This window comes from Pholis gunnellus (assembly GCF_910591455.1).
Source record: "Pholis gunnellus genome assembly, chromosome: 9".
Classification (NCBI taxonomy): Eukaryota; Metazoa; Chordata; class Actinopteri; order Perciformes; family Pholidae; genus Pholis; species Pholis gunnellus.
This window is the reverse complement of record NC_136535.1, coordinates 10642867-10660679: the sequence shown is the minus strand read 5'-3', so window position 1 is coordinate 10660679 and position 17813 is coordinate 10642867. Positions and strand designations below refer to the sequence as shown.

The following is a 17813-nucleotide window of genomic DNA, read 5'->3' as shown; positions in this document are numbered from 1 at the left end:
AACGAAGAGAGGGTTAATACAAGTGTATTCAGGAAGACAGTTTAGGAACATATTGTGATTTTTTTTAACATTAAAGCATTTCAACATGCCCTAGTAGAAACCCAAAATCTGAAATCTGTATGAACCTGAAAATGAGCATATTATGTCCCCTTTAATTTAATCTGTTGTGCTGTATTTAGATTGTAAGTAAGTAGAACTGTGTTGTTTGATTTTTTTTGTTGTATTCTGTTACCAGTTGACCTCTATAGTTTAACTCCTCCTTTTGATCATTTTGTTTTTCTATTCACCTGCAGTGACACAGTATCATTCCTTTTTTGAACAATACATCCAGTGCTTATCGTGTCTGCTCAGTGCTTGTTGCCATTCCACTATGTTCTGTCTCAGACCATCACAGATAATGTTCCTCCAGAGAAACCTTCATGCCCCCTCTACTACACAGCACAGTGAGTTTTCCTCATTAAAACTTGTCTCTCCCAAACCTCAATTTTTGTACTGATATTTGTGCTGATCAGGTCACGTCTTGGACAGTAATGCTGTGACTGTCAGTGGCACTCAGGGATTTTACATTTTGCAGCATCATACCTCTAACTAATCCTCAGAAGAAAACATTGTTGCATACAGTTTGCATTTTGCAAGTGGCAGTGTCATACATATTTTTAGGATTTTCTATTCTATTTTATTTAGCTTGTTAGTTTCAAATGATTATAAAGAGTGTGTTATTTTTGGATCTTGTAATTATTGTTAATAAGAAGTTTGTCAGAGCAGCGTTCTTGGAGCTGGATGTGGCCCAGTGTCTTGCTCAAGGGCACTTTAGCAATTAACAGGGGCTCAAACTCAGCCCTCCTGTTTGTTGTGGTTCTTTTTAATTGTTACACGATGCTGCCCTCTACTGGTCTGAAGAATGACATGCATTGGATACTGAAAACGTAAAAAAGCAGGCTCCGGTTTGCTGGCATGAGAATGTGTTTTAGAGATGTGACATTCTCTGTGTTGCTGCAGATAATCTTATTTATGCATTTATGCATGAATAAAGATTTTTCAGGGTTTTTTTTCAGATTTTTCAGTTTTAAGAATTTTCTAAATATGATTATGGCTGAAATTGTAAAAGGCCTCATAGACATAAAATGCAGAAAGACTTTGCTGAATGTGGAACTAACCAGAGACAAAACAAAAAAATGTTGACACAAGCACAATAATGGCTTTTTCTGCAATCATTCAAAGTCAGTTTAAAATGACAACTTTTATTATTTTCAACAATGCAATTATTATCTTCAACAGCTGGAGGAAAATGTAAAAATATCTTCTTTGTGGAGCATATTAACATTTTTAACAACAGTCCAAAGCAAATTCATAATATCACATTCATGAACAACATCAACCATGCCATCAGTAAACAAACAGACTGAACAAAATAAAATATAATCTGACTCGGGGTCGGAGTTGGAGAATTAAATAGCAGCAAACAACTTGTTTGCTCTGTCAAGATATAGTGACGTAATGTCTACTTGATCCGAGAATATAAACCTCTCCCTCTGTGTGCAAGCTTCTTCTTGCTTTGTTGACACAGCCCGGCCGGCCACGCATGTTTTAAGTGCATGTGAGTGCGCCCCACTAGCTCACACCCGCCACAATGCACTGCACTCATACAGCTGACAGCGTCGTTGCAAAAGCGTAGTGCCGACCCTTCTGCTTCCACCTCAGGTCAATACTGTTAGCTCTGTCAACACTGTAGTGTGCACTGTTAGCGCTGTTAGCTGTGAGCCGCCAGCTCAGCCATCGCCATGCTGAGAGCCATAGGGAGGCAATAGAAATGCTCCAAATCTCCTATAAAAGGTAGGGTCGGTAATGTTGAGAAACTAGCAAGAGTATGCTAGATTTTTGAATCACCCAACCAAAAATCCAACCCTGTGTTGCCAACTCTTTTCCAATCAAAGTAGCACTAGGAGCACTAGCTCCAAAATCACTGAATCGACAAGTTTGCCACACAGCCCGTCCCAAAGGATATAAAAATAAGGATATATGCATCTATATCCTTATTTCAAATATTTAACATGTACATGTATAGTGAGACACTAATTTAAGCATGCAAGCACAGCAAACATGAAGCAAAAGCCAAAATGAGGTGAGTTCAGGACAAATATACAAAACTCTTTTTTTTAATCTGTTAACTCTGTAAATGTATCATCTTCATACAAGTCCTCCAACTCATCTCTGCTCCCCTCTTTGCTGATTTTCCTGTGGGGCGACAAATGCTCAATCATGTTGTTGAAGGGGCTAAGGGAGATTTCAGATGATGATGATGATGAGGAAGGGTAAGAGGGGGGGGGGGGGATAACACTAGACTGAAAATGTCACGGAGCACTTGTCCTCCACAGCTCAGCTCATCACTTGTGTGTCCATTTATTTCAGGAATAGCTCGTTGTTGAGCTTGTCTCCCTTAAATCCTCTTGAGGATTGAACAAACGACTGATGAGCTGTGCCATGAATGAAGCTCAACCTTTAATCAAATTTACCTCAAGGAAGGATGAAGCTTAGCCGAAGACCCCAATAAGCCCCAAGAGCCACTGCAAGAAGGAGACGTAATGTAAGAGGCCAGAATGTATACTCTGTTAGCTCGAACACAGTTAATGATGAACACAGATGTTAGCAGGACTGTAGCAATATCACACATTATACATTAATGCAATATTACAGAATAAATCATTATGGGAATAAATAGACAAAAGGCAGAGAAGCAAAATACGACAATAGATCATTCCTCCAAGAAGATCAAATTAAAACACTTTGATCTTCCTCACTAAGCCAACTGTAGAGCCAGCCTACGCGGTTCAAATATTGATGATTGGTTATAGCGTCCCTTATATTATTCAGGTGCTCAAATATAGTTTCAAGTTGTGTCCATCACACCTGCTCTTGTCTGACATTTCACCATTTACGCACATTCACATGCTCTGCACAGATTTCACATGTGTGGGACGCTGCAGTGCTGGAGTACTGTTAGTGGTGGGGGTGGTGCCTGGGTAACTGTGGAGGAGGATGCAGTTGCAGCTCCACATCTCCTCACATGGAGGTGTAATTAGCTGTGCCAGCAGACCCCCCCCCCCCCCCCCCCCCCCTGCAACCGGGACTTGCTTGTTAATGGAAAATAAGCAGCACAGCTATTACTGATGCTGCAGGGGCTTCCATTTAGCTTATCGGGAGAGTACTAATGCTTATAGCTGCCTCAGTGTGCTGCTAATTTCAGGACCAAAGCAAAACAAATACAGTGTAAGAGCTAGTCAGCATTCAAAGAATACAATTCTAGATATTTATTTATGCATGTTAAGAGACACGGTTCCCATATAAAAGGAGTAACTGATTGATCTATTTTAATCCAAGCATCTGCTCGCTGCTTTGTTTTGTTAGCCTAATCCCAGCAATTGCAGAGCTGGCAGTTTGGCAGAGCGGAGCAGGCAGGATTTGCAGAGTAGGCCACTTACGTAAGAAGACCTCCAGGGGCAGACATGGACCTCTCCGCCCGTCTGCCCATACACTCAAAGGGATTACTGAAAGACCGCTTCCTCAGCATGGACTTCACCAGAATCTGGAGTGGACATCAGAGAGAGTAGCAACACAAAACATCTTAATTTCACCAGTTAAAAAACACTAATTTGGATTTTGTTTTTATAGAAATCCTATTAATTATAATGCTGTTTGCAGTGTGTAAAATGGTTGACGTGATTACATTAAGGAGACTTTTTTCGATAAAAAAAAAAAAAAAAAAGTAATTTTTTTTTAAAATTTCTTTATGAACTTCAATTTCTACGACGCTCTCTTCGGTTAAAAATCTCTTCAACCCCAAATGGGGCTCGCTCGGGTCCAATAGGTTTTAATTGTCCTTGTCTGGAATTATTACGCTTCAGTCTTTTATACCATCACTTCGTTAGATCATCTCCCCTACACCTATACTGCCATATTGCAATTTCACACCTTTAAAAAGGCAACATGATCAACTAAATGGGTTTTTTTTGTGTCCTCCCATGTCTGTTATGTCTAAATCTTGAGATATGATTGCAAGAGTTTTGTAGACGTAAATGGGTTTAAAGATGGTAGTGAAGACCAACTTTAGGCATGTACATAAGTCTTTATGACTAAAGAGGAAATAACATTCAATATATATATATATATATATATATATATATATATATATATATATATATAACGTTAAATAGTGTCCAGAGAGAGAGAGCGACGTGCGACTCACCACAGCGGAAAGACTAGCGATGAGTTTGACGCTGTTCTGCACCTCCTCCTCAGTGACCTCCACCGCCGTGCAGTGCTCTTCCTCCAGAGGAAGAGGGTTGGAGCCGCTCTCTGTCACCCACGCGTGGAGCTGTAACAACACAACTGCATCATTATGAAAGAGCAACACAAATTGATCGTGAACATAATGGTCTCTTATATAATATTAGTCAGATGTGGTCATTTTTCTTTTCACCTTAATCTCAGGAATGGTGATTCTTGTTTCAGGGTTTTTATCCAGCATCCTCTCAATAAGCTCTTTCAATTCACTACTTATTAATGGTCTGTGGAAAAAAAATGCATTATTTTAACAGATAAATATGTTATAGACAGTGGATCCTGATACAACTCCAGCTCAGGGGTTAAGCAACATGAAGGAGGAGACAAAGTTGGATAAACCGGATTTTAAGTTTATTAAGTAAAATCTAAAAATAACAAAGACTGCTTGTGGTGCTGCAGGCCTTTTGTAGGCGGATCGGGTGCCAATGATTGGGTAGGAGGAGTTAGTTAATTGTGAGCTTCCTGAAACAGTAAGGGAAGCCAGGTACACGAACACTTCTACAGTCATAATATCCATTTTTCCTCCTGACACGTGACTAAGAGGAACAAAGTGGAATAAAGAGTTGAACGGACCTTTTTTTTTTCTCTCCTACTGAGAAAAAAAAGCTTGTCCATGAAGTTTAATATTCACATCTACTGTAACACCTTTGCAAAGTGTGATTGCAGTTGTTGTTTTTTGTATCAAAACAAAGTCACTTGCTGCCCTCTGAGGAAATACTACAGCAGTCTGATTTTAGGTTGTAGCTACATAGACTATCCTATTACATAACAAGCTAGTTAGCTATTCTGCTATCTAAATGTTTTGAATGTATGCTTACGTCTCTGGAAACTCCACAGGTTCATTCTTGATCTTGTTGTGCAGAGAGATGATGTATTCGTCATAAAAAGGGCACTGGGACAGGCAAAACAAAGTGACATGATTAGAATGTTAAAACCAAATGTTGCTCTGGCTTCCTATTCTATATGCTGGGAGCTTTCTTACCTTTCCAAAGACAAAACAGTAGAGTGTGACTCCCATCGCCCATATGTCTAATGCCTGGCAAACAAACAGTAATTATCAAGGCTGTGTCATTACGGAAAACCTCTCAGCAGGTGGTTGGACATCATTTCCTCATCATTACTCACAAAATCAAACACAGTCAGACATGATAAGACACAAAACAAATGTGATTCAGTGGTTGCCATTGTCTGTTTTCCAGTTGGCCAACAAGAGAAGTTTTTATATTACCTTCCCGCTGAACCTCTGCTCGTGTTCGGTCACCATCTCGGGGGCCATGAAGGCCGGCGTCCCCGCCGTGCTCGACAGGAGGGCGTCCGTCCCCTCGAACTCATTGCTCACACCAAAGTCTGCAATCTTGACGTGACCATCGTCCCCAAGCAGCAGGTTGGAGGGTTTGATGTCCCTGTGGATGATCTTGTGGTAGTGCACTGGACAATGCAAAGCAGTGAACATGATTAGTGTCTGCTAAACAGCTCTATGGTCATTTTAGAACAGCTACAAGAAAGCATGGTGCATTTTGGTGACATTGTCTCCGTATATCACGACAAGGTAAATGACAAGCAGTTATACAAAATACCAGTGATGTATATTGAAATATTACTTTGTCTTGAACAGTATAGGTTACAGTATGTGCAATATGTCTTGAATAGTAGCTACCTAAAGCAGTCAAAACGTCATCTACTGTTATTCATTTTTAATTAATTGTAAATTCAGATTTTAAATTAAGCAATTTATGGTAGCACATGTAACTTTATTAATCTCTGTGTAGAGGAAACAGTACTTTCAGCTTGTTTAAGGCACCAAAGTTGGACATTTCCAGATGACTTTGACACATGAAAAGCAACTACATGTGTAAAATAAGTTTTTAAAAAGCAAAGGTTGCACGATGTTCTGATTCTAATTAATTAATCTGTGAATTTACAGTATTCTATTCCCAGGACGATGTCTCTGAAGTAAAAACAAGCCTGCTCCTCAGTGAAAGGGTCGTCTGTAGGCACGTCCATCACCGGGCTGACCAACATGAGAGGTGGAGAAAAGACGGACAAAGTAAATACGTATATTTTATCTTATGCGACAATTTAAATGCCCAAAGACAAATGCACAAAAACATACCCCTTTGGCATCAAATCGAAGGCTTGAAGACAAATAGTCAGAATTGAATGACTCCCCCATTTTATATTGACACATAAGTAAATAACTGTAGAACAGATAAATGAGTCCCTACCCATATGAAGTCCATCTTCATCAGGGTCATCAAGCACCTGCACGACAAGTGAAATTCAGCGGCCTCATATTCTGCACTGTTTTACACAAACATCTGTAGTCTACTTAATCATTTTATACAGTGTGGGTTTTAAAAGTCCTACATCACCGATGACTCACACACACACACACACACACACACACACACACACACACACACACACACACACACACACACACACACACACACACACACACACACACAGGTGATCCCAATTATTTTGTCTGATTAGAGCTCTTCGCCACCACCTTCGACCTGAGCAGAGGCCTAATTAGCGGCAGTAATTAGAAACACCTGTAGGGATGTGCTTTAGGTTTAACTGTAGAAGAAGCTTTCAATCCCAAAGTTCTTTCATGGGACCCTCAAACCGCACTATAATCAGTTTTCTTCCAAATATCAAGATACATATGCTGTAAGAATACAGGGCATGTGTCTTCTGACTGACCTCCACCAGTTTAACAACATTATGATGGTCCAGCTTCTTCAGGATGGCGATCTCCTTGTACACTTTCTCCAGAGGAAACGCAGAGTTTGATCCTTGAGTAGGCAGGCGGCCTGAAATTAAATACCAAAACATATCACCAGCAACATGAAGGAATTAGGAAAACTCATCAGACATTCAACTGTTGTTGGAGATGCAGGTTTTCACTCACGCAAAAATCCACACTGCTTCATCACCCTTTTCTTTGAAACCACTTTCATCGCCTTAAAGAAATGAGTTAAAGCAAATGATGGTGATGATTAACTGGCGAGTAAACACTTACAATACCATCAAATGCACAATTCATAAGCTTCAACTCACGTAGTACTGCTCAGAATCTTCATTATAAGCTAATTTGACCACTCCGTATGAACCCTAGGGTGTAGGAATAAGAAAGGTAAACAGCTTTATAAATCCTTTGTCATCACTTCTGTTTCACCTTGCTTATTGGGTGACTATGTGCAACACTGTTTAATCACCTTTCCAATCTCTTTCTTCAATTTATACTGGTTGAGCTGAACACAATCCTGCAGAAATGAAAAAGAAACTTCAAACAGTAAAATATATCTGAAACAAAAAGGTTAAATAAAGTAAAAGATCCGGAGCATTATTTCTGCCGTTCAAGTCTCCTCACATCAGCATCTGTGATGGACACACGTTTGGTCTCGATGGTGGGCTGTCGGGCGATGCGGCTCCCTCTCTCCTGCAGTGACATCTTCCTGCCTGAGTACCTGGCGGCGCTCGGAGCACCAGACATGTTGCCATTAGGTGGGGTTGTGTAGTTGGCGGCCACGTTCATGGCTGCCACCAAGTCGGCCAGCTCGCCGTGGTTCTCCGAGTCCAGCTCTGTCCTGCAAACTGTGTCGGCGCTCATGGTGGTTAGTCCTCGTTCACTCACAGCTGAACGTCCCAGAGCTGGCGTGGTGAAATCACCATAGGATGCATCACCGCACTGTGAGGAGTGGAGGCAGACAAACACTGCTGAGTAAAGCGTCATACAGGTGGGTTTGCAGAGGTTTTAAACTTGGTTGACTTAAATTTGTTATGTGGAAACTCTCTGTGTAGTTGTACTGAAGTGCTTCGGGCAGACTCCAAAATCTCAAGCCTGAGAGTCACTAAACCGCAAACTTTTTATATCTCTAGAGATGCAGTATCTCTCTCAAGCAAGTGTATTAAACTCGGCACAGCAGCATACCATATCGTACTCAGGGGATGCCACTTTAGTCAGCATCGTTTGGGGCAGAAGACTCCAAGTGTGGAAATGAAATAAATCTGGGGCTGTGAGGTCAGAAAGAGGTGAGCTAACCAGACCTTTGTAACCGCTCCTCATCTCTGCTTGAGGGTATAATCAAGGCTACAAAAAAGACAATGTTTGTGGTTCTGCAGCATCGATTTTAAAACCGCCCATTGTGAGTCTGATAAATGATAAAAGAGTGCAATGCTAAACGGGGGGAGTACTCCTTTTAAGAAAGTGGTTGGAAAGTGTGAGGCTATACTCTGTCTTATAAGACCTGTTGTTAGGCTGCAACGTCGAGTAAAGAACAGTGTGTACACACACACACATTTTCTAAAAACAGGTCTAATCAGGCAACATATGTGAAGACACCTGTGTAGGGTCTTTGACCTTTCAGCCAGTTAGATCCCGTTAGAAAAGCCTTATATTCTTAACAACATTGAACACATTATATTGAATGAGTAATTGACTTGTGCCTGAGTCTTGAGACCTTTTTCACAGCACATATTTTGACTTGTCATTACAGGAAAAGCACAGGTGTAACTAATAATGTTACTGGTGGCTCAGTGAACCAGTGTGAACAAAACCAAGACCCTGGAACTGCTTTACAGTACTGTCAACACTTATGTAATAAGCAACTCTTGTGTTTTTCCTGCAATTTCTGCTGTAAAATGTCGGACTTTTGGCTAGATAAATATCACTGACTTGATTTTTGAAAGCCACTCGTCATTAATATTCATCACAATACAACTATTTTATATTCCGTTGAGTCTTTTGGCTCCCAAACTGCAGCTTTTAGCTGACGAACTATCTGTTCTCTTGTCCACAGATTTGTTTCATCAACAGATGACACAAGCTTCAGATAAGAATTAAAGGTAACATCAGGAATAAAAACGGAAAGGAGAAATCTCACCCTCTGACAACAGTCTAGCAGCAGATGAGAGTCAACCCCTTATGAGTACGACTCAGTGTTGCCTAAAATACAATACGGAGAACTGAAAAGCTTCTTATGTAACAAGGTAGAAAGCTTTAACAGGCAAGAAATTCATGCTACTTACACAACCCTCACACAAGACTGTTATAGTAGGTACATATTTTTTAAAGAAAATATGCCTTTGCAACATGAAAAGCTATAAAACATTTAAATTAAAATGATGAGCAGGAGCTACTGGCAGGCAGCAAAAAGCCTGGAACTCATCTGAATCCCCTCTAATACTAATAAGGACACTATTAAAATAGTGTGAGAGATAAAATATGAGGTGAATTCTTTTCTTTACTCACACAGTGGAGGTGTCCTGTGTTGGTGGCTGTTGAGGTCAATCTGCATGTTGTTCTCAGGAGGGGACACTGTGTCTCAGTGCAGGACTTTCACTGACAAGCAGCAGTGCTAGTCTTTGAAAGGATTAACTGAGGCTACATATAGCTAAGGCAAAGTGATTCTGAGGCGCGCGCGTGTTTAACCCCACAGAGGTAATGACAGCTCAACATACGTGTGTGTATGGATGGATGGATGTATAGATGAGTTAAATGAGTATTTCAATTTACCTTGGAATTCTGAAAACATATAGCCTACATATGAAAGTCCACAGACAAATGCATGTGACAAAACTGTAAGGAGAAATTATTTAAAATGATTAGTTACAGCTTGTGAGTACAGACAATGACACTGCAGCAATGCCATTGATTGATCAAACAATTCATTGATATTACTAATTTTGCAAAAGAAACAGAAACTTGTGAAAGTGAAGTAAAATATCAACACGACTGCAGACTATATTGTCATCGTCATTTTTTCATGAAGTCACTTTTAGAGCCATTCGTGTCCGACAGTGTGGGGTGTAGCTTTCCGATAGTCCGCAGTCCTTGAATGCAGCATTACCAGCTGACATGGCAGCCCCAGCAGGATGGGTGGGGAACAAACAGGTACCAAACTGTGATGAAGCGAGGAGCATCCAGCGTGGAGGAGTCATCATGTCTCTGTCGGTGCAGTTTGGCGCTCTGAGGACCAGAGAGCTGCGAGAGATGCTGGAAGATGAAGACAAAATGAATCACACCATCAGGTGCAGTGAGAAGGTGAGTATCCGACAGAGAGACACTAACAAAAAAAAAAGTCGGATTTCACGCGGGGACAAGAGTACGATTACCTCTTACTCTACTAGGAAACACAATTCTCCCTGCATGTATCTTGAACTATTCGCCGTCATTCCCAGTTTCAGCGGCTGCAGAGGGCTGCAGAGAAGATCCAAGTTAAGAATAAAGAAATTGCCAAAATCGGTCTTTCTCAAAAACCTACATTTAGAGACGCTAAATTGCTACTCGCAATGAAGTACAAGCAGCTGGAAAACCGGAGAAGCATCATCCAGGCCAAACAAGAACAAATTAGTGAGTTTGTAAATATATGATCTACTTCTCATATGTTTTAATCTGCAATCATGTCAAATGCTGTGTGCTTATTTTGTTTTGCAGCAGAAAAATACAGTGTTCATGATGCACAGTGGAGTCTCCTGCAGAAGATAAATCATGCAGAGCAGGAGTGTGAGGTAAGTGTTTAGTTTGATTGGCAAAGGTATATCCGTCTGTATGTTCTTTCATACAAGTGTAATGTTGAAAATGTTAATAGTGTGTTTCAATGCACAGTAAATAATGAGATGATGCTTGACAGATTATTTAACATACTTTTTTATTGTAATATGCCACGTTCTGATAATATATACTGTACATATAGAGGCCTATAGTCTTACATCCACTGGTAAGGCTGTAACACAGCACCACCCCTCTTACTGAAAAGGCCTGGAGAACAAGGCAGCATGGAAGACAACAGAAATGTCAGACCTGTGGGAGAAACAGCCGGTTGTCAGGAGACATAAGCAGACAAACGTGTCAGTTAAGAAGGACCATAATTTAGGCAGGTTCAGAAGCAAAGGAGAGGTGTAATCTTGTGCAACATAATACCATTGCATGTGTGTGTGTGTGTGTGTGTGTGTGTGTGTGTGTGTGTTAATAATGAGATACTTCTCCCAACAGATGCTGTTTCAGAGGTTTGCAGAGGGGAAAACGCCACTGGCAGAGTTCCTGGATTCTTTTCTCAACTCACGGAAAGTCCAACACATCAGGATGAGCCTGGTGAAGAAACTCCAGGAAATGATTGAACTTAGATCAACACAAAGGCTCGGTGAGATTCACTCCGACACCCGGCATTTCTCTGCCGAGGAGCTACATAGCGCCTGCCTCCCGGTCTGCGGCCTAACCACAGCTGTTATCCTACCTGCCTGCTGCCACCCTCCATTCCTGCTGCCCTTTGTGGCCCATGCAAACCCTGTTCTCCGTCTACAGCATTTACCATTTTGTCACGATTACAATGAGTCCCTACGTCCAGGAGCGCACGGACGGGGCCCCAAATGGCCAGCGAAATCCGTCCATCTTCAGCCTCTGAAGGTGCAGCACAGGAGGAATCAACAAGCACCATAATGACGTCTAATCCAGTCTCAGATATTGGTTTTGACTAACTTTTGACTAATCTCACTGGCTGTGGTATTTTTAATCCAACTGTCAAATTGTCACGATTCAGATACTTTATACGATTGAAAAATATTAACATAATACTAAAGGTTAGCTTCAGAATTTTCCCTTTTAAAATGGTCCACTACAATAGAAATCCTGAGGGGCAATTACAAGTTCCCCCTGTGACTGTGTATTAATAATAATCTGAAGCTCAAACCATTTCAGGACTAATGTGATGAAATACTGTAACATGTTGCTTATTATTTTCATGTTGCTTTGTCGACTTGCCATTGGTGATTTCCTACCAAAGTCTTCACCCCGCAGAGAAAGGTTCTGAATGAATTAGTAAATGAGCGAAATAAAAAAAATGTCTGTCATTTACTGTAACACTGTGGGACCCAACATATCGATGAACATTTAGTCGCTTATCTGCAGGAGGTAGGTGATTGACAGACAGGGGAGTGAGTGAGCAGGGAGTGAAATGGAGTCAGCAAAGCAAAGCGCATCATCATCAGAAAGTGAGAAAACTGGTTCAGCCAGATGACAACAACACCCACTTTAATCTGTTCAATGCACAAAGAATAAAATGCGCAGCATCATATCTGTTAAGAACAGATAAGTGTTTCCTCGAGTCAGAAATATTGCTCACTGTTGGCTCAGTGAACTTGAACTGCTCGCCGACACTCGATATCTCTGATCGTCTGTGTGCAGAGACTCCTGCCAAAGTCAGCAAAGGAGCACGAACAACACTTTAATTTACGCACAGTTCCCCCTCTTCATCCTAACATTTACTGGTAGGTCTTTTCATAAAAGGCCAAAGGTAATCTTGTAAAACGCATCACTTGTTCAGTATCTTTGTGTGTATCCCAACCAACTCAACTGGCCTTAAACACTCAGTAACTGCTTGCCAGCTTGCTGTACTACTTCAACCATGGAGAAGCCCCGCTGGCACTACAGGAGATGATTAGCAAGGTGGAGCGTGTTCAGAGGCTTTTGTTGCACCACAGACTTCAGTTACATCTTTGTCAGCAGCCTCTTTTGTCCCACAAGACTCAAATTGGTCAATTTTCTTGTCTGTCAGCTGAATGTTTTGTGCATCTCGCCTCTTTCACCTTCGTGTCTCTGCATTGTTTGATGGAATAGACATTGGGCCATATTCTATAAATATGGCAACAAACATTAAAAGCATATTCTTAATGGAAACACAGCTGTCATAAAAAGCTTGAGTCATGTCTGAAAAGCGTTCCATTGGCTGTCAGTATTGACACGTGTCACACAGTTAGGGGGACTGAATGGTTGCATTTAAAGGGGATTATACAGTAGAGTATCTGTGACAGCAGCCTGTAGTAGATAGTGCAGGAACGGAGTGACACTTGGTGAGCTCTGTTGTGTATGAATTGTTGGTTGACAGTTTGAAAATGAAATGCCCTTTAATTAGATATTTCTGTTTAGTCCACTCATTCTGCGTTTAACTTGTGTCTAGTGGGTGTGGTCCTATTGTCCTGTTTTGATTTTAAGATTCACAGATGTACACATTATTACATATAATATAGACTTTCCAACATCTAATTATATTAGTATTAAATACATTTGAGGTATTTTTTTTTATTTAAGTGGTCAATTCCATTCCAAACATAGTTTACTCTCAGTATAGACTACGGAACTGTGGCTCATTCCTAAATTGATTGAATCAACTAGTCGATTGACAGAATATCAACTCTTCCCAGAAATTCCCCGGTTCCAGCTTCTCAACTGTGAGGATGTGTTGCTCTTATGTGACAGCACATCTGAATATCTTTGGGTTTTGGAGTGTTAGTCAGACAAAACAAGACACAATTTCCACATTTTAAAGACCAAAAAATGAACTGATTCATTGTAAAAAAAAAAACTATTGGCAGATTTATTCATAATTTATTATGGATAATGTAATACAACAGTTAATTGCAAACCCTAATTCCTAAAAGTATAAAAGACTGCATACAAACGTTTGACATGACACTAGATATGAAATACAAACAATACGTTACTGTGCTTTAACAGACGTGTAACTCTGACAGGAGGAAGCCCTGCATCCCCGTCCACACCAGACTTCACCCTGTAAATAGTTTATTTTCTCAGTATATACTTTGACTTGTCATTGAAGTAAGAAAAGTACAGGAGTTACTAATAACATGAATAATAACCCTGTTCAATTCAAGTAAACTATGATAGTGTGACAGTGCGCCAGCATGCACAAGACCCTGAAAGTGAAAGTGAATTCAGCCACCATTCATTTCATTATTTACACCTGTGCTTTTCGTACTGCGACATGCCAAAAATGTCCTCAATGGAAAAGGCCAGTTAATAACATTAGCAGAAACATTGCTCGATTAATAGCATTCTATTCTATTAATATGTGCATTATCACTAACAATTCAACATTCATCATCCCTTCACTTTTTCTTTTGAGTGTAGTTTCTTTAATAAGTGCAGTTTATTCCTTGAGAGAGAGAGCAGGTCTGGATCAGCAGCAGTCACAACCACATTGTCTCTCTTAAGCGCATGCTGCTTGATACAGACAGTCGTGGTTATGGCCCATCAGTAACAACACAACAGCTGTCAGAGCGCAGAATCCCGGGACTGTTGGTATCTTATGATAGCTCTCTTAATCTGCTCGTAGCTCATAAACATCACAATGTTCCAGGAACCCAAACGGAGGAAGGAGGGAATGAATCTATACAAACAATGAGATGAATCAAGAAAACATTTTACTTTTTGACATGCTCGCTTTTGATAACAACACTCATTTGATATAACAGAAGAAAAGAAGCAAGTTGTGCAGGCTGAGCTGGGAGGAATCCCATCTCAATAAGCGTCATAAGCAAATACAAAAGTCATGTAACCAACAGAAGTAAAGAAATGACGTACCCCTTATAGAAAGCTGTGGGTCCCTCTTTCATCAGCATGATGAAGGCACAGTTAATAGCGCCGCTGTACCTCCCAGGCGGTGAATTCATGATGCGTGTTTTCACCACATCCACCGGAGACACCACGATGGTGGTGCAGAAACCTGCTGCGAAGCCTGCTGTGAAGTGACACGGCATGTTGTCTGTTGGAAACAAAATATTTGCTTTAGTGATTAAGGAGAGCCTGAAATGCGGAGGACTTGATTTGACGAGTTTGCACCTACCTGTCATCAGGTTGTAATTAAGGATGAGCTCCTTAATTATGTCGTATGTCACCAGCTCAGAGCAGTTTACGATGGCATTGCGAGTTATGTTTGTCAGACAACCTGAAAAGACAGTTCAACATTTCTTTCTAAAGAATTCCACCTGGAGAACCTTAAAATGGAAAATCTGCCACCTTTTTATGTGGATGTCCAATCAGTGTTGATGGTAAATGTAGTCAGGCGAAGCCATAAATACCTAAGTGTCTGCTATATTGGCCCGAGAAAGCTAAGTCTACCCTTCCAGTTCACCTTTCCAGAGCCCTCTGACGCCCTCATCCCTGGCGATGGTCTTGTAGGCATCAAACGTGCTGCTGTATCTCTTCGCAGTGCCGCTCGCAGCCAGGCGGACCTGAGCCTGGAACCTGATTTTCACCACATCAGTGGGCTGCGCGAAGGCCACCGCCATCGCCCCCGTGGAGGAGCCTGCCAGCAGCCGAGCCCCAATTCCTGCATCTGTGATACAAGCAAAGACACTTGTTTTCCTCCGATGCCACAAGCAAGTTTACACAGTGAATAGAGGCTGAACCGGGGGGACGTTTTGACAACGACAGTGATTATGGTTAGACACAAAAGCATTTGGCAGTGGAGTCGGCCTTTTAAAACATCTGTTCATTTATAATATGACTTTAAACAAAACATTTGACTTGCAAATGATCAACAAGAAACAACAACATGCTCCATAGATTTCCCTGTTATGAAGCATCATTATAAGCATTTGCATTATGAAACACCCAGAGTATCAGTGGTGTACGACTGCTGCAGGAGAGGAGCATATTACACAGCGACAAAGATGCTCGTTAACTGTCAAACTGGTTTAGCTGGTTGTGTGCAGAAAAACACCGAGGTGAAGATGACACCTGGTCTACAGAAGTCTTTCTCTGTGAATGATGTTACAGAGCTGGATGTAGAACAAATAAGGCCTCCAGCATCAACAGAAATCTCTTCCCTGAGAGAGGAATCTGCCCTTTCCCCGACATCCTGGAGATAGTTTTCTGTAGTCTGTTTTGCAGTTATATTATCGGGATTCTTTTATTCATCCTACAGGGTGCAGGTCGTGTTTCCTGACATTTGGGGGCAGTGACGGAAACCTATGAACAGTATCATAGCTCTCCTTCAGTTAGCTTTGTATAATTGACTCTCAGACAGCGGAAATGTCAAAATATCTGAAATCCCAATCATTGTGTTTGTCACTGCAGGTCAGAAAAAGTAATGATTAGAGCTGCAGCTATGAGTCAATCAACTGAAAATAAATCTGAAACCTGGATAATTGATTTTTTTTTTTCAAGCAAAAATGACAAATATTTGATGGTTCCAACTTGTGAAAATTGAATATATTTGGGATATATCATAGATAAAGATGCTTTATAGACCATAATAATGGGCAGATTTAAAAGATTAAGTGAAAATGATTGTTAGTTTCAACCCAAGTTATGATCTGAGTGAACCAGTTCACTGACTTGCCATCCCATGTTTACGCTTGTGCTGTAATGGAGAAATGGCAAATTACGATTCAACTTTCTGCTAATCGGGGCGAGAGAATTATCTCCACTGCTCGACTGAAACATTTGGACACCTACTCTCTGACCCGTTGGTGTAGACTTGCTTCATGGTGTCATACAGGCCGATGCGGACGGAGGCGAAGCAGGCCTGTCGATGCAGCCCTGCCACCAGTCCATTGTAAAGACTCCTGGGGCCCTCGGTCTTCACTATGGTGAAGATGGTGCCGAACACACCTCTGTATTTGATCATTTCCAGTGAGGGCTTGGATTCACCTTGAACCTAAAGTCACATAAATGCACAACAAAATGTTCAAAACATTCCCTCACAGGTCACTAATGATATGTGGTAACTGTGGCTATAGGGGAAACAAAGATGTGCCTTTAGTTGCAATAATGTCATATTTACATGCCTGTTATCAGTTTCCTTTCAAATTGTTGTGTGTTTGACATGTTGCAACATGCACTTGTGTTAAGATTGTTCTGCTGTTCATCCTGCTGAACAGCAATGCAACAAAAAAGGCTGTACATTGAGCGCATGCCTTGTTCCAAGTAATGTTGGTGATGTGAGGTATCACATTACTGGATCATAATTATTGACGTAGTAAGCTTATATACTGTGTATCTATTTATAACAATACAATAACATTTGAAAGTAGATTATATTTATTTATTGATGATCTAAATCTACAAAATAACCATAGACCACCATGTGAGGACATGACATTCGCAGGAAAAGGAGGCTATACTCACAAATATCTGACGGGACTGGTTGGGGGTTTAATAATGACCTCAGTATTTCAAACAGCGAATCGTTATCACTGACTGTATGTAAGCTACAGGTGACAGTCCTCACCTGCAGTCTCACTTTGGCTATGTCCAGGGGGAAGGTGACCAGTTCGGCCACGCAGCCAGCTGTTCCGGCTGAAAAGATCTTGACAGCGACTGATGGGGACAGATCAGCAGCTCCTCCACCGACCATGATGAATGAGCTCAGAGGATCAACAGTTTTACGAACAAAATAAACCGCAGACAAAAGCAGCGTTATGCCGCATTGAACAATGATATCCTAGTTAATCCCACAATTTAGATACTTGAACATTCATCATCCGCCCCTCCATGCCAGATCCAGTTGGGCTATAGCTACAGCAAGCCGACGTCAAGTTGCAGGTATTGGAAAAAGTTAGTCTTGTGAAAGCCAAGCCTCCGCAGACAGGCTGAAGCCGGCGGGTCCAGCCCCTTCCTGCACGGCACCACACACAAAGAAATTGCTCCACGCCTATGCCAA

At 41.2% G+C, this 17813-nt stretch overlaps 2 protein-coding genes across 3 annotated transcripts; both read right to left on the bottom strand.

Moving 5' to 3' along the window:
- Positions 1–2109: 2109 nt before the first annotated feature.
- Positions 2110–7960, bottom strand: camkk1b (calcium/calmodulin-dependent protein kinase kinase 1, alpha b; the record flags this gene model as incomplete). The annotated part of the gene is made up of 16 exons (XM_079165917.1): positions 2110–2235; positions 2514–2564; positions 3480–3583; positions 4244–4372; positions 4478–4565; positions 5160–5233; positions 5324–5377; positions 5570–5769; positions 6264–6352; positions 6455–6476; positions 6567–6603; positions 7051–7160; positions 7259–7310; positions 7408–7461; positions 7566–7613; positions 7721–7960. 16 exons carry the CDS (start codon positions 7958–7960, stop codon positions 2157–2159), a joined length of 1431 nt encoding a protein of 476 aa, XP_079022043.1. The 3' UTR covers positions 2110–2156.
- Positions 7961–13726: 5766 nt separating this feature from the next.
- On the bottom strand, positions 13727–17702 carry LOC306701375 (dicarboxylate carrier UCP2-like). 2 transcript variants are annotated; one of them, XM_079166671.1, is made up of 6 exons: positions 17382–17702; positions 16607–16808; positions 15279–15482; positions 14991–15092; positions 14729–14909; positions 13727–14534 (listed from the first exon to the last, which is right to left on the bottom strand). In XM_079166671.1, exons 1-6 carry the CDS (start codon positions 17505–17507, stop codon positions 14420–14422), a joined length of 930 nt encoding a protein of 309 aa, XP_079022797.1. In that variant the 5' UTR covers positions 17508–17702; the 3' UTR covers positions 13727–14419. The 2 variants fall into 2 exon arrangements, with proteins under 2 accessions (XP_079022797.1, XP_079022798.1); XM_079166672.1 differs by having other exon boundaries at positions 17394–17702.
- Between the last annotated feature and the right edge of the window lie 111 nt (positions 17703–17813).